The sequence below is a fragment of the Oncorhynchus masou genome, chromosome 16, assembly GCF_036934945.1.
Source record: "Oncorhynchus masou masou isolate Uvic2021 chromosome 16, UVic_Omas_1.1, whole genome shotgun sequence".
Classification (NCBI taxonomy): Eukaryota; Metazoa; Chordata; class Actinopteri; order Salmoniformes; family Salmonidae; genus Oncorhynchus; species Oncorhynchus masou.
The window spans coordinates 43,365,887-43,382,534 of record NC_088227.1 but is presented as its reverse complement, the minus strand read 5'-3'; the positions used below and the strand labels follow the sequence as shown (position 1 = coordinate 43,382,534).

General features: G+C 46.7%; 1 protein-coding gene across 3 annotated transcripts in view; it reads right to left on the bottom strand.

The window, feature by feature from the left end:
• LOC135557983 (protein-tyrosine kinase 2-beta-like) overlaps positions 1-16,648 on the bottom strand; it is a 61,239-nt gene that overhangs the window by 37,981 nt on the left and 6,610 nt on the right. For 2 of the 3 annotated variants that reach the window (XM_064991737.1, XM_064991738.1), the window contains exons 2-4: positions 3,448-3,690; positions 2,958-3,136; positions 1,157-1,244 (exon numbers count right to left, since the gene is read on the bottom strand). In XM_064991737.1, coding sequence (XP_064847809.1) covers positions 1,157-1,244; positions 2,958-3,136; positions 3,448-3,648 — 468 coding nt within the window. In that variant the 5' untranslated portion in view covers positions 3,649-3,690. Of the gene's footprint in view, positions 1-1,156; positions 1,245-1,619; positions 1,665-2,957; positions 3,137-3,447; positions 3,691-16,648 lie in introns of those variants that run through there. The other variant, XM_064991739.1, reaches the window with a different exon arrangement.

Genomic DNA, 16,648 nt, shown 5'->3' with positions numbered 1-16,648 from the left:
CCATAGAGTATCAATGTGTTCTCTCCATAGAGTATCAATGTGTTCTCTCCACAGAGTATCAATGTGTTCTCTCCATAGAGTATCAATGTGTTCTCTCCACAGAGTATCAATGTGTTCTCTCCATAGAGTATCAATGTGTTCTCTCCATAGAGTATCAATGTGTTCTCTCCATAGAGTATCAATGTGTTCTCTCCATAGAGTATCAATGTGTTCTCTCCATAGAGTATCAGTGTTTTCACCACAGAGTATCAATGTGTTCTCTCCATAGAGTATCAATGTGTTCTCTCCATAGAGTAGTAATGTGTTCTCTCCATAGAGTATCAATGTGTTCTCTCCATAGAGTATCAATGTGTTCTCTCCATAGAGTATCAATGTGTTCTCTCCATTGTGTATCAATGTGTTCTCTCCACAGAGTATCAATGTGTTCTCTCCATAGAGTATCAATGTGTTCTCTCCATAGAGTATCAATGTGTTCTCTCCATAGAGTATCAATGTGTTCTCTCCATAGAGTATCAATGTGTTCTCTCCATAGAGTATCAATGTGTTCTCTCCATAGAGTATCAATGTGTTCTCTCCATAGAGTATCAATGTGTTCTCTCCATAGAGTAGTAATGTGTTCTCTCCATAGAGTATCAATGTGTTCTCTCCATAGAGTATCAATGTGTTCTCTCCATAGAGTATCAATGTGTTCTCTCCACAGAGTATCAATGTGTTCTCTCCATAGAGTATCAATGTGTTCTCTCCATAGAGTATCAGTGTTTTCACCACAGAGTATCAATGTGTTCTCTCCATAGAGTATCAATGTGTTCTCTCCATAGAGTATCAGTGTTTTCACCACAGAGTATCAATGTGTTCTCTCCATAGAGTATCAATGTGTTCTCTCCATAGAGTATCAATGTGTTCTCTCCATAGAGTAGTAATGTGTTCTCTCCATAGAGTATCAATGTGTTCTCTACATAGAGTATCAATGTGTTCTCTCCATAGAGTATCAGTGTGTTCTCTCCATAGAGTATTAATGTGTTCTCTCCATAGAGTATTAATGTGTTCTCTACATAGAGCATTAATGTGTTCTCTACATAGAGTATCAATGTGTTCTCTACATACAGTATCAATGTGCTCTCTACATAGTCAGAGTAGTGCTTGCTGCCTACTGTACCTGTTGATAGAAATACAGAAATGTGGTTCTGTCTTCTTTAAACTTTTCCAGGAAGTTGACTGGAATGTAGCGGACTCTCAGGTCATATCTGGGGAGAGATGAACATCCTACTGCTTTAGAGCAGGAGGCTTCCACAGGACCCCAATTGTCAATACAATCATATTTGTCTGAACATTGCTCCTGACTAGTTGAATAAAGGTTAAATAAATAAAATGAACTACTTCCTCTTCCTCAACCTGGCCCACGACTCAAATGGCTATGTATATTACCCATCATGCTTTCTCTCACCCCCACCTCCTCCTCCACCCTCCTCTCACCACCACTTCCTATACCCTCCTCACCCCCACCACCTCCTCCACCCTCCTCTCACCCCCCACCTCCTCTTCTACCGTCCTCTCTCCTCCTCCTCCACCCCTCCTCTCTCTCCCCCACCTCCCCCTCCCTCCTCCCCCCATCCTCTCACCTCCACTCTGCCTCCACGTGGTGACTCTCATAGCGTTGCTCCACCTCCCCCTCCCTCCTCCCCCCCTACTCTCACCTCCACTCTGCCTCCATGTGGTGACTCTCATAGCGTTGCTCCTCCTCCCCCTGCCTCCCCTCCTCCCTCCTCTCATCTCCACTCTGCCTCCACGTGGTGACTCTCATAGCGTTGCTCCACCTCCCCCTCCTCTCTCCCCTCACCTCCCCCTGCCTCCTCCCCCCCTCCTCTCACCTCCACTCTGCCTCCACGTGGAGACTCTCATAGCGTTGCTGCACCTCCCCCTCCCTCCTCCCCCTCCCTCCTCTCACCTCCACTCTGCCTCCACGTGATGACTCATAGCGTTGCTCCACCTCCCCCTCCCTCCTCCCCCTCCCTCCTCTCACCTCCACTCTGCCTCCACGTGGTGACTCTCATAGCGTTGCTCCACCTCCCCCCTGCCTCCTCCCCTCCCTCCTCTCACCTCCACTCTGCCTCCACGTGGTGACTCTCATAGCGTTGCTCCACCTCCCCCTCCCTCACCTCCCCCTCCCTCCTCCCCCTCCTCTCACCTCCACTCTGCCTCCACGTGGTGACTCTCATAGCGTTGCTCCACCTCCCCCCCCTCCCCTCCCCCTCCCTCCCTCCCCCCCCCTCTCACCTCCACTCTGCCTCCACGTGGTGACTCTCATAGCGTTGCTCCACCTCCCCCTCCTCTCTCTCCCTCACCTCCCCCTGCCTCCTCCCCCCCTCCTCTCACCTCCACTCTGCCTCCACGTGGAGACTCTCATAGCGTTGCTGCACCTCCCCCTCCCTCCTCCCCCTCCCTCCTCTCACCTCCACTCTGCCTCCACGTGATGACTCATAGCGTTGCTCCACCTCCCCCTCCCTCCTCCCCCTCCCTCCTCTCACCTCCACTCTGCCTCCACGTGGTGACTCTCATAGCGTTGCTCCACCTCCCCCTGCCTCCTCCCCCTCCCTCCTCTCACCTCCACTCTGCCTCCACGTGGTGACTCTCATAGCGTTGCTCCACCTCCCCCTCCCTCACCTCCCCCTCCCTCCTCCCCCCCTCCTCTCACCTCCACTCTGCCTCCACGTGGTGACTCTCATAGCGTTGCTCCACCTCCCCCTCCCTCACCTCCCCCTCCCTCCTCCCCCCTCCTCTCACCTCCACTCTGCCTCCACGTGGTGACTCTCATAGCGTTGCTCCACCTCCCCCTCCCTCACCTCCCCCTCCCTCCTCCCCCCTCCTCTCACCTCCACTCTGCCTCCACGTGGTGACTCTCATAGCGTTGCTCCACCTCCCCTCCCTCACCTCCCCCTCCCTCCTCCCCCTCCTCTCACCTCCACTCTGCCTCCACGTGGTGACTCTCATAACGTTGCTCCACCTCCCCCACGGTCAGGTCTGGATGGAGCCAGTGGAGCTCGTCTGACTTGAGGTGCTTCAGTAGCAGACCATAGCAGCCTTTATACTGGATGTTAAGGCCCAGTCTACCACTGGTCAGGATAGACTGGACTACAGCCTGGGGGAGAGAGACCAGTACGGAGTCAGTCACAGCTTGAATTTGGGTGCCTAGTCTGCGAAGCTATATAGTTGGTTTAAAGTATCGTATTCTTACAATGTTACAACTAAATAAACTAAGTAACTTCTGTGCGCATATTGAAACAGAATTCACAATAAATAAAATGATAAATATAAATAAATACAAGAATATATATATAATAAGATTAACAGGATGCGTTCCAAATAGCACTCTATTCCCTGTAGCGGAGAACTTCTCAAAAGGTCGTGTTCCTTTTGGAATGCAGTCTCAATATCTAGACAATCCCTCACCCTGATCTGCCAGGAGCTGTCACACTTGACCAGCTTGAAGTTCTTCCCCAGGGTGTTGTTGTTAGTGGAGAAACAAACTTTTAGGATCTTAGTAGGTCCTCCCTCCCCGCTGAAGGGGCTCTGTTGTGGGCCGTCGTTGTGGCCGGGGCTGGGTAGCCTCCAGGACAGGGTGGTAGTGTCTCCCTGCATCACCTCGTACATTATCAGGGCAGAGAGGAGGACAACGTCATACTGTCATCATACCTGGGGAGGGGGAGAGAGAGAGAGAGAGGAGGAGAGAGGGAGAGAGAGAGAGGGGAGAGAGGGAGAGAGGGGAGAGAGAGGGGGAGAGAGAGAGAGAGGGGGAGAAAACGAGGGGGAGAGAGAGGGGGGGAGAGAGAGCGAGAGGGGGGAGAGAGGGGGAGAGAGAGAGAGTGGGAGAGAGGGGGAGAGAGAGGGAGAGAGAGAGAGGGAGAGAGGGGGGAGAGGGAGAGAGAGAGGGGAGAGAGGGGAGAGAGAGAGAGAGAGAGAGAGAGAAAAGGGGGAGAGAGGGGAGAGAGGGGGAGAGAGAGGGAGAGAGAGAGAGCGAGAGGGGGAGAGAGGGGGAGAGAGAGAGAGGAGGAGGAGAGAGGGAGAGAGAGAGAGGGGAGAGAGGGAGAGAGGGGAGAGAGGGGGAGAGAGAGAGAGAGGGGGAGAAAACGAGGGGGAGAGAGAGAGGGGGAGAGAGAGAGAGCGAGAGGGGGAGAGAGGGGGAGAGAGAGAGAGTGGGAGAGAGGGGGAGAGAGAGGGAGAGAGAGAGGGGAGAGAGGGGAGAGAGGGGGAGAGAGAGAGGGAGAGGAGGAGAGAGGGAGAGAGAGAGGGGAGAGAGGGAGAGAGGGGAGAGAGGGGAGAGAGAGAGAGAGGGGGGGAGAAAACGAGGGGGAGAGAGAGGGGGGAGAGAGAGAGAGCGAGAGGGGGAGAGGGGGAGAGAGAGAGAGTGGGAGAGAGGGGGAGAGAGAGGGAGAGAGAGAGAGGGAGAGAGGGGAGAGAGGGGGAGAGAGAGAGGGAGAGAGGGGAGAGGGGGAGAGAGAGAGAGAGAGAGAGAAAGGGGGAGAGAGGGGAGAGAGGGGGGAGAGAGAGGGGAGAGAGAGGGAGAAAGGGGGAGAGAGAGAGAGGGGAGAGAGGGAGAGAAAAGGAGGGGGAGAGAGAGGGGAGAGAGGGAGAGAGGGAGAGAAAAGGAAGGGGAGAGGGATAGAGGGAGAGAGAGAGAGGGGAGAGAGGGAGAGAAAAGGAGGGGGAGAGAGAGAGAGAGAACAAACACTCAGTTTATTAGGTATGGACCGCTCCTACAGACAGTGAGTCACGTGGCCGTGTCTTGCTAATGAAAGCAGGCAGACAGACAGGCATCGAGGCATTCAGTTACTGTTGGACTGAATGTTAAAAGTAACCCAAGTGACTTCGTCGGGACCTTCGAGCGTGGTGTGATCGTCGGGACCTTCGAGCGTGGTGTGATCGTCGGGACCTTCGAGCGTGGTGTGATCGTCGGGACCTTCGAGCGTGGTGTGATCGTCGGGACCTTGAGCGTGGTGTGATCGTCGGGGCCTTGAGCGTGGTGTGATCGTCGGGACCTTGAGCGTGGTGTGATCGTCGGGACCTTGAGCGTGGTGTGATCGTCGGGACCTTGAGCGTGGTGTGATCGTCGGGACCTTGAGCGTGGTGTGATCGTCGGGACCTTGAGCGTGGTGTGATCGTCGGGACCTTGAGCGTGGTGTGATCATCGGGACCTTGAGCGTGGTGTGATCGTCGGGACCTTGAGCGTGGTGTGATCGTCGGGACCTTGAGCGTGGTTTGATCGTCGGGACCTTGAGCGTGGTGTGATCGTCGGGACCTTGAGCGTGGTGTGATCGTCGGGACCTTGAGCGTGGTGTGATCGTCGGGACCTTGAGCGTGGTGTGATCGTCGGGACCTTGAGCGTGGTGTGATCGTCGGGACTTTCGAGAGTGGTGTGATTGTCGGGACCTTCGAGAGTGGTGTGATCGTCGGGACTTTCGAGAGTGGTGTGATCGTCGGGACCTTCGAGAGTGGTGTGATCGTCGGGACCTTGCGCGCCAGGTTCTAGTATCTCAGAAACGGCCGGGCCTCCTAAGATTTCCACCCACAACAGTATGTAAGGTTTGCAAACAAACAAAAAACATCCAGTCAGCTTCAGTCCTGTGGTTGAAAACTGCTCGTTGATGAGAGGTCGAAGGAGAAGGAGGAGTATTGTGCAAGCTAACAAGTCAAATAACGGTGCAGTACAACAATGGCGTACAGAACAGCGTCCCTGGCCCCGTCCTGCCTGGTGTCATCGGTACAGGCTGGTGGTGTAATGGTGTGGGGAACGTTTTCCTGGCACAGGTTAGGATAATTGATACTAATTGAGCATCGTTTCAACGCACCAAAAAGTTCAGGTTGTTTGGACACACTTACCCATTCAAGGGTTTTTCTTTATTTTTTACTATTTTCTACATTTGTAGAATAATAGTGAAGACATTAAAACTATGAAATAATACATATGGAATCATGTAGTAACCAAAAAAGTGTTAAACAAATCTAAATATATTTTATATTTGAGATTCTTCAAAGTAGCCACCCTTTGCCTTGATGACAGCTTTGCACACTCTTGGCATTCTCTCAACCAGCTTCATGAGGTAGTCACCTGTAATGAATTGCAATTAACAGTTCATTTGTGGAATTTCTTTCCATAATGAGTTTGAGCCAATCAGTTGTGTTGTGACATGGTAGGGGTGTATACAGAAGATAGCCCTATTTGGTAAAATACCAAGTCTATATTATGGCAAGAGCATCTCAAATAAGCAAAGAGAAATGTCAGTCCATTATTTTAAGTCAAACCGGAAAATGTCAAGAACTTTGAAAGTTTCTTCCAAGTGCAGTCGCAAAAAACCATCAGGCACTATGATGAAACTGGCTCTCATGAGGACCGCCACAGGAAAGGAAGACCCAGAGATACCTCTGCCTCAGAGGATAAGTTCATTGGAGTTACCAGCCTCAGAAATTGCAGCATAAATAAATGCTTCACAGAGTTTAAGTAACAGACACATCTCAACATCAACTGTTCTGAGGAGACTGCTTGAATCAGGTCTTCATGGTTGAATTGCTGTAAAGAAACCACTACTAAAGGACACCAATAAAAAGATCAGACTTTCTTGGGCCAAGAAACACGAGCAATGAACATTAGACCGATGGAAATCTGTCCTTTGGTCTACAATGTAGAAAATAGTAACAAATAAAGAAAACCCCTTGAATGAGTAGATGTGTCCAAACTTTTGACTGGTACTGTATATTCTAATAACAAGTTTTTGCTTTGTCATTATGGGATATTGTGTGTAGATTTTAGAATAAGGCTGTAACAGAAAATAATTTGGAATAAGTCAAAGGGTCTGAATAATTTTGAAATGCACTGTATCTAGTAACAGCACTACGCTGTGTACTGTGTAACAACAGATACGGTTCTGACTCACTTTAAAGTTGATTCACAGATCTGATCTACTGATAGAGCGGCAGGTAGCCTAGTGGTTAGAGGAGGCAGGTAGTCTAGTGGTTAGAGGAGGCAGGTAGTCTAGTGGTTAGAGGAGGCTGGTAGCCTCGTGGTTAGAGGAGGCAGGTAGCCTAGTGGTTAGAGGAGGCAGGTAGTCTAGTGGTTAGAGGAGGCAGGTAGTCTAGTGGTTAGAGGAGGCTGGTAGCCTCGTGGTTAGAGGAGGCAGGTAGCCTAGTGGTTAGAGGAGGCTGGTAGCCTCGTGGTTAGAGGAGGCAGGTAGCCTAGTGGTTAGAGGAGGCAGGTAGTCTAGTGGTTAGAGGAGGCAGGTAGCCTAGTGGTTAGAGGAGGCAGGTAGCCTAGTGGTTAGAGGAGGCAGGGAGCCTGGTGGTTAGAGGAGGCAGGTAGCCTAGTGGTTAGAGGAGGCAGGTAGCCTGGTGGTTAGAGGAGGCAGGTATCCTAGTGGTTAGAGGAGGCAGGTAGCCTAGTGGTTAGAGGAGGCAGGTAGCCTAGTGGTTAGAGGAGGCAGGTAGCCTGGTGGTTAGAGGAGGCAGGTAGCCTGGTGGTTAGAGGAGGCAGGTAGCCTAGTGGTTAGAGGAGGCAGGTAGCCTAGTGGTTAGAGGAGGCAGGTATCCTAGTGGTTAGAGGAGGCAGGGAGCCTAGTGGTTAGAGGAGGCAGGTAATCTAGTGGTTAGAGGAAGCAGGTAGCCTAGTGGTTAGAGGAGGCAGGTATCCTAGTGGTTAGAGGAGGCAGGGAGCCTAGTGGTTAGAGGAGGGAGGGAGCCTAGTGGTTAGAGCGGCAGGTAGCCTAGTGGTTAGAGCGGCAGGTAGCCTAGTGGTTAGAGGAGGCAGGTAGGCTAGTGGTTAGAGGAGGCAGGTAGCCCTAGTGGTTAGAGGAGGCAGGTAGGCTAGTGGTTAGAGGAGGCAGGTAGTCTAGTGGTTAGAGGAGGCAGGTAGTCTAGTGGTTAGAGGAGGCAGGTAGCCCTAGTGGTTAGAGGAGGCAGGTAGGCTAGTGGTTAGAGGAGGCAGGTAGTCTAGTGGTTAAAGGAGGCAGGTAGTCTAGTGGTTAGAGGAGGCAGGTAGTCTAGTGGTTAGAGGAGGCAGGTAGCCTAGTGGTTAGAGGAGGCAGGTAGTCTAGTGGTTAGAGGAGGCAGGTAGGCTAGTGGTTAGAGGAGGCAGGTAGCCTGGTGGTTAGAGGAGGCAGGTAGGCTAGTGGTTAGAGGAGGCAGGTAGTCTAGTGGTTAGAGGAGGCAGGTAGTCTAGTGGTTAGAGGAGGCAGGTAGTCTAGTGGTTAGAGGAGGCAGGTAGCCTAGTGGTTAGAGGAGGCAGGTAGCCTAGTGGTTAGAGGAGGCAGGTAGCCTAGTGGTTAGAGGAGGCAGGTAGTCTAGTGGTTAGAGGAGGCAGGGAGCCTGGTGGTTAGAGGAGGCAGGTAGCCTAGTGGTTAGAGGAGGCAGGTAGCCTAGTGGTTAGAGGAGGCAGGTAGCCTAGTGGTTAGAGGAAGCAGGTAGCCTAGTGGTTAGAGGAGGCAGGTAGTCTAGTGGTTAGAGGAGGCAGGGAGCCTAGTGGTCAGAGGAGGCAGGTAGCCTCGTGGTTAGAGGAGGCAGGTAGCCTAGTGGTTAGAGGAGGCAGGTAGCCTAGTGGTTAGAGGAGGCAGGTAGCCTAGTGGTTAGAGGAGGCAGGTAGTCTAGTGGTTAGAGGAGGCAGGTAGTCTAGTGGTTAGAGGAGGCAGGTAGTCTAGTGGTTAGAGGAGGCAGGTAGTCTAGTGGTTAGAGGAGGCAGGTAGTCTAGTGGTTAGAGGAGGCAGGTAGCCTAGTGGTTAGAGGAGGCAGGTAGTCTGGTGGTTAGAGGAGGCAGGTAGCCTGGTGGTTAGAGGAGGCAGGTAGTCTAGTGGTTAGAGGAGGCAGGTAGTCTAGTGGTTAGAGGAGGCAGGTAGTCTAGTGGTTAGAGGAGGCAGGTAGCCTAGTGGTTAGAGGAGGCAGGTAGTCTCGTGGTTAGAGGAGGCAGGTAGCCTAGTGGTTAGAGGAGGCAGGTAGCCTAGTGGTTAGAGGAGGCAGGTAGTCTAGTGGTTAGAGGAGGCAGGTAGCCTAGTGGTTAGAGGAGGCAGGGAGCCTGGTGGTTAGAGGAGGCAGGTAGCCTAGTGGTTAGAGGAGGCAGGTAGCCTAGTGGTTAGAGGAGGCAGGTAGCCTGGTGGTTAGAGGAGGCAGGTAGCCTGGTGGTTAGAGGAGGCAGGTAGACTAGTGGATAGAGGAGGCAGGTAGTCTAGTGGTTAGAGGAGGCAGGGAGCCTCGTGGTTAGAGGAGGCAGGGAGTCTAGTGGTTAGAGGAGGCAGGTAGCCTGGTGGTTAGAGGAGGCAGGTAGCCTGGTGGTTAGAGGAGGCAGGTAGTCTAGTGGTTAGAGGAGGCAGGTAGCCTGGTGAGTTTATGTGTACAGTACCTGTTAGATATTGACCGTAACAAACAGTAACACATATGAAACAGTACCAACTCTGTCAGGGAAAGACACCGCAATGAAACCATGCAACATTTAACAAACATTAAGGACAGAACTAACATTACACTGTTAGGCAGTAAGGACAGAACTAACATTACACTGTTAGGCAGTAAGGACAGAACTAACATTACACTGTTAGGCAGTAAGGACAGAACTAACATTACACTGTTAGGCAGTAAGGATAGAACTAACATTACACTGTTAGGCAGTAAGGACAGAACTAACATTACACTGTTAGGCAGTAAGGACAGAACTAACATTACACTGTTAGGCAGTAAGGATAGAACTAACATTACACTGTTAGGCATTAAGGACATAACTAACATTGTGTAGTAGACCTTACAGTAAAATGCCGAATACAACAGGTGTAGTAGACCTCACAGTGAAATGCTGAATACAACAGGTGTAGGGAGACCTCACAGTGAAATGATGAATACAACAGGTGTAGTAGACCTTACAGTGAAATGCTGAATACTACAGGTGTAGTAGACCTTACAGTGAAATGCTGAATACAACAGGTGTAGTAGACCTCACAGTGAAATGCTGAATACAACAGGTGTAGTAGACCTCACAGTGAAATGCTGAATACAACAGGTGTAGTAGACCTTACAGTGAAATGCTGAATACTACAGGTGTAGTAGACCTTACAGTGAAATGCTGAATACAACAGGTGTAGTAGACCTCACAGTGAAATGCTGAATACTACAGGTGTAGTAGACCTTACAGTGAAATGCTGAATACAACAGGTGTAGTAGACCTCACAGTGAAATGCTGAAGACAACAGGTGTAGTAGACCTCACAGTGAAATGCTGAATACAACAGGTGTAGTAGACCTTACAGTGAAATGCTGAATACAACAGGTGTAGTAGACCTCACAGTGAAATGCTGAATACAACAGGTGTAGTAGACCTCACAGTGAAATGCTGAATACAACAGGTGTAGTAGACCTCACAGTGAAATGCTGAATACAACAGGTGTAGTAGACCTCACAGTGAAATGCTGAATACAACAGGTGTAGTAGACCTCACAGTGAAATGCTGAATACAACAGGTGTAGTAGACCTTACAGTGAAATGTTTACTTACAAAGCCCTTAATCAACAAAAGATGTTCTAAATAAACTAAATTTAAATTTAAAAAAATAACAATAACGAGGCTATGTAGAAGGAGTACTTTTATATAGTCAATGTGCAGGGGTTCAGGTTAGTCGAGGTAATTGAGGTAATATGTGCATATACTGTAGATAAGGGTAAAGTGACTATGCACAGACGAAAAAACAGCGAATAGCAGTAGAGTAAAAAAACAGCGAATAGCAGTAGCGTAAAAAAACAGCGAATAGCAGTAGCGTAAAAAAAAACAGCGAATAGCAGTAGCGTAAAAAAACAGCGAATAGCAGTAGCGTAAAAAAACAGCGAATAGCAGTAGCGTAAAAAAACAGCGAATAGCAGTAGCGTAAAAAAACAGCAAATAGCAGTAGCGTAAAAAACAGCGAATAGCAGTAGCGTAAAAAAACAGCAAATAGCAGTAGCGTAAAAAACAGCGAATAGCAGTAGCGTAAAAAAAACAGCGAATAGCAGTAGCGTAAAAAAACAGCGAATAGCAGTAGCGTAAAAAAACAGCGAATAGCAGTAGCGTAAAAGAACAGCGAATAGCAGTAGCGTAAAAAAACAGCGAATAGCAGTAGAGTAAAAAAACAGCGAATAGCAGTAGCGTAAAAAAACAGCGAATAGCAGTAGCGTAAAAAAACAGCGAATAGCAGTAGCGTAAAAAAACAGCGAATAGCAGTAGCGTAAAAAAACAGCGAATAGCAGTAGCGTAAAAAAAACAGCAAATAGCAGTAGCGTAAAAAAAACAGCGAATAGCAGTAGCGTAAAAAAACAGCGAATAGCAGTAGCGTAAAAAAACAGCGAATAGCAGTAGCGTAAAAAAACAGCGAATAGCAGTAGCGTAAAAAAACAGCGAATAGCAGTAGCGTAAAAAAACAGTGAATAGCAGTAGCGTAAAAAAAACAGCGAATAGCAGTAGCGTAAAAAAACAGCGAATAGCAGTAGCGTAAAAAAAAACAGCGAATAGCAGTAGCGTAAAAAAAACAGCGAATAGCAGTAGCGTAAAAAAACAGCGAATAGCAGTAGCGTAAAAAAAACAGCGAATAGCAGTAGTGTAAAAAACAGCGAATAGCAGTAGCGTAAAAAAACAGTGAATAGCAGTAGCGTAAAAAAAACAGCGAATAGCAGTAGCGTTAAAAAAACAGCGAATAGCAGTAGCGTAAAAAAACAGTGAATAGCAGTAGCGTAAAAAAACAGTGAATAGCAGTAGCGTAAAAAAACAGCGAATAGCAGTAGCGTAAAAAAAAAGGTTGTCAATGAAAATAGTCCTTGATTCACAAGGGAAACTGTTGAGCGTTAAAAAAAACTAGCAGCGTTACAGTTCTTGACACAACCCTTGCGCCTCGCACCTACTACCTACCATACCCCGTTTCTAAGGCACTTAAATATTTAGAGTCCTGGGAGGTCCTCCCCATAGAGTGGACCTAGCAACACAACCTGGGTGTGTGGGAAGGAGGGAAGGAGGGGTTGGAAGGCTAGAGGGGGACTTATGATTAGAGACTATTACATTACAGGCACCTCATTAGTTCCTGTTCAATCATTTTCAGGTAATAGTACAGGGTTCACATCATTTTGAGAATAAATACTTTCAATTCTGTGAACTCTGAAATGTTAGTATGGTCAGTTGCTAATAAAGATTTACAGTTTGAAATGTTTTCTAGGCCCAGGAGGAAAGCGAGGGTAAGACTTCCATCTCCTGTCTTGCGTAATGGCATGCCATTCTACAGTATATTTAGCAGTTGTACTTTGTGAAACTAAATTTTAAAAAAACATCTCAATGTTTTTTCTTAATGAATAATTTACCTTTCATTGAAACACAAGTGCTTACATTTAACTGACTGTTAGGCAACTAGTTATGAACACATTCTGTACCAAAATGTAAACGCGACATGCAACAATTCCAAAGATGGTACTGAGTTACAGTTTGTATAAGGAAATCAGTCAATTTAAATAAATTCATTAGGCCCTAATCTATGGATTTCACATGACTGGGCAGGGGTACAGCTATGGGTGGGCTTCGGGTGTGGGGGAAGCCAGGCCCAGCCAATCAGAATTAGTTTGCTGTTCGCTTCTTCTTTGCAATCAGCTTCTTGACATTCCATACCTCTCTAGTGGATGGATAATCTTGGTAAGAGATAAATGCTCACTAACAGGGGTGTAAACACATTTATGCACTAAATTGTAGAGAAATAAGTATTTTGTGCATATGGAACATTTCTGCTCATGGAATATGGAGCCAACACTATATATGTTTTTTAAATATTTTTGTTCAGTATATATACTACATGAATCTTTTTTTAAGTATGTGGACACCAGCTGGTCGAACATCTCATTCCAAAATCATGTGAAATGTCAAGAGTGTTCAAAGCTGTCATCAAGGCAAATGGGTGGCTACTTTGAAAAATCTCAAATCTCAAATATATTTTGATTTGTTTAACTCTTTTTTGATTACTACATGATTCCATATGTGTTAATTCATAATTTTGATGTCTTCACTATTATTCTACAATGTAGAACATAGTAAAAAAATAAAGAAAAACCCTTGAATGAGTCGGTGTTTCCAAACGTTTGACTGGTACTGTATGTTGTAAACTTTCATTCATAGGTTGAAGCAACCTCATGATGGGTACAGGGGAAAATTTGAGTATCATGTAGTAGCCTAAACCTATTGATGTTACATTGAACTGGGTGAATATGAATGACAGTAACCTAAACCCATCACTGTTACATTGAACTGGGTGAATAGAATATGAATGACAGTAACCTAAACCTATCGATGTTACAGTGAACTGGGTGAATAGAATATGAATGACAGTAACCTAAACCTATCACTGTTACATTGAACTGGGTGAATGTAATATGAATGACAGTAACCTAAACCTATTGATGTTACATTGAACTGGGTGAATGTAATATGAATGACAGTAACCTAAACCTATTGATGTTACATTGAACTGGATGAATGTAATATGAATGACAGTAACCTAAACCTATTGATGTTACATTGAACTGGGTGAATGACAGTAACCTAAACCTATTGATGTTACATTGAACTGGGTGAATATGAATGACAGTAACCTAAACCTATTGATGTTACATTGAACTGGGTGAATATGAATGACAGTAACCTAAACCTATTGATGTTACATTGAACTGGGTGAATATGAATGACAGTAACCTAAACCTATTGATGTTACATTGAACTGGGTGAATATGAATGACAGTAACCTAAACCTATCGATGTTACATTGAACTGGGTGAATATGAATGACAGTAACCTAAACCTATTGATGTTACATTGAACTGGGTGAATATGAATGACAGTAACCTAAACCTATCGATGTTACATTGAACTGGGTGAATGACAGTAACCTAAACCTATCGATGTTACATTGAGCTGGATGAATGTAATATGAATGACAGTAACCTAAACCCATCACTGTTACATTGAACTGGGTGACTGGAATATGAATGACAGTAACCTAAACCTATCGATGTTACATTGAACTGGGTGAATAGAATATGAATGACATCGTCCTCCCTCATCATAAACGGCAGTGACCGCCACTGATACACATGGATATTGTATTCTAGATATGTTGTAATGGTCTGAGGGCTGAAATGTAATATCATGTAATATGTTTAACTGTATAGAACAACTGTAATGTTGCTGGACCCCAGGTAGAGTATGTGCATTTATTATGGATCCCCATTAGTTCCTGCCAAGGCAGCAGCTACTCTTCCTGGGGTTTATTATGGATCCCCATTAGTTCCTGCCAAGGCAGCAGCTACTCTTCCTGGGGTTTATTATGGATCCCCATTAGTTCCTGCCAAGGCAGCAGCTACTCTTCCTGGGGTTTATTATGGATCCCCATTAGTTCCTGCCAAGGCAGCAGCTACTCTTCCTGGGGGTTTATTATGGATCCCCATTAGTTCCTGCCAAGGCAGCAGCTACTCTTCCTGGGGTTTATTATGGATCCCCATTAGTTCCTGTCAAGGCAGCAGCTACTCTTCCTGGGGTTTATTATGGATCCCCATTAGTTCCTGTCAAGGCAGCAGCTACTCTTCCTGGGGTTTATTATGGATCCCCATTAGTTCCTGCCAAGGCAGAAGCTACTCTTCCTGGGGTTTATTATGGATCCCCATTAGTTCCTGCCAAGGCAGCAGCTACTCTTCATGGGTTTTATTATGGATCCCCATTAGTTCCTGCCAAGGCAGCAGCTACTCTTCCTGGGGTTTATTATGGATCCCCATTAGTTCCTGCCAAGGCAGCAGCTACTCTTCCTGGGGTTTATTATGGATCCCCATTAGTTCCTGCCAAGGCAGCAGCTACTCTACCTGGGGTTTATTATGGATCCCCATTAGTTCCTGCCAAGGCAGCAGCTACTCTTCCTGGGGTTTATTATGGATCCCCATTAGTTCCTGCCAAGGCAGCAGCTACTCTTCCTGGGGTTTATTATGGACCCCCATTAGTTCCTGCCAAGGCAGCAGCTACTCTTCCTGGGGTTTATTACGGATCCCCATTAGTTCCTGCCAAGGCAGCAGCTACTCTTCCTGGGGTTTATTATGGATCCCCATTAGTTCCTGCCAAGGCAGCAGCTATTCTTCCTGGGGTTTATTATGGATCGCAATTAGTTCCTGCCAAGGCAGCAGCTACTCTTCCTGGGGTTTATTATGGATCCCCATTAGTTCCTGCCAAGGCAGCAGCTACTCTTCCTGGGGTTTATTATGGATCCCCATTAGTTCCTGCCAAGGCAGCAGCTACTCTTCCTGGGGTTTATTATGGATCCCAATTAGGTCCTGCCAAGGCAGCAGCTACTCTTCCTGGGGGTTACAGAATTCACCACACATTAAATGTGTGCCCTCAAGCCCCTACTCTACTACCACATATCTACAACACAAAATCCATGTGAACGTGTTGTGTATAGCGCGTATGTGTATGTGTGTGTATGTGTGTGTGTGTGTGTGTGTGTGTGTGTGTGTATGTGTGTGTGTGTGTGTGTGTGTGTCTTCACAGTCCTCGCTGCTGCCTTGGCAGGAATTAAATGGGGATCCTTAATAAATACAAATACACTGGGTCACAGTGGGTCACAGTGGGTCACAGTGGGTCACAGTGGGAAACATCCATAAGGGGCTGGTAACAGGAATGTGAGAGCTGATCTCTGGAGGGTTTAATCTTTAACAGGCAGCAGAGGCACAGATAGGGAGACCTCGACAGGGTTGGAAGTATGTTTTTGTTTGTGTGTGGACAGCCTACAGGGACAAACTGTTACCGAGCAGAAGGGATAAAAACAGACAGAGAAAGAAATAACATGTCATCTAGTTTTACTGTGGGACAACATTACCAACCTGACAGAGCAAAATATATGTTTAAATGTTTAAATGCCTTTAACACAGCAAAGGTGTTGGCAACCCAGTGTACCTTCAATGCAACTAGTTAGGGACCGTCAACAAAGTGCATAATCAATGATCCCAACATTCAAATTTCAATAGCTCTCACACCACGTGACTTTGCAACGATCCATTATTCTTTATTATAAATATATGTATATATGTATATATGTATATATATATATATATATATATATATATATATATATATATATATATATATATATATATATACACAAAATTACTTAAACTTCAATAGCTCCTTGACCATGTGACCTAGACACCTCAAACCAACTTTGGATTGTTCTGAGGGTAGGACATCACACAAAATGTTTTACATTTTTTTTACCTTAATTTATTAGTTACAGTTTTTACTTGGAATATCAATAGCTCCTTCATCTAATTGAACAGCCAGATTGCAGTGGTAATGAAGCTGCCCCTGCCAGTGGCTGAGGGGAGGACGGCTAATATTTTTGTCTGGAATGGAGTGAATGGAATGGTATCAAATACATCAAACACGTGGTTTCTATTAGAGGTCGACCGATTAATCGGAATGGCCGATTAATTATGGCCGATTTCAAGTTTTCATAACAATCGCAAATCGGTATTTTTGGACACCAATTTTGCACAAAAAAAAATGTACACCTTTATTTAACCAGGCAAGTCACACATTCTTATTTTCAATGGCGGCCTAGGAATGGTGGGTTAACTGCCTTGTTCATG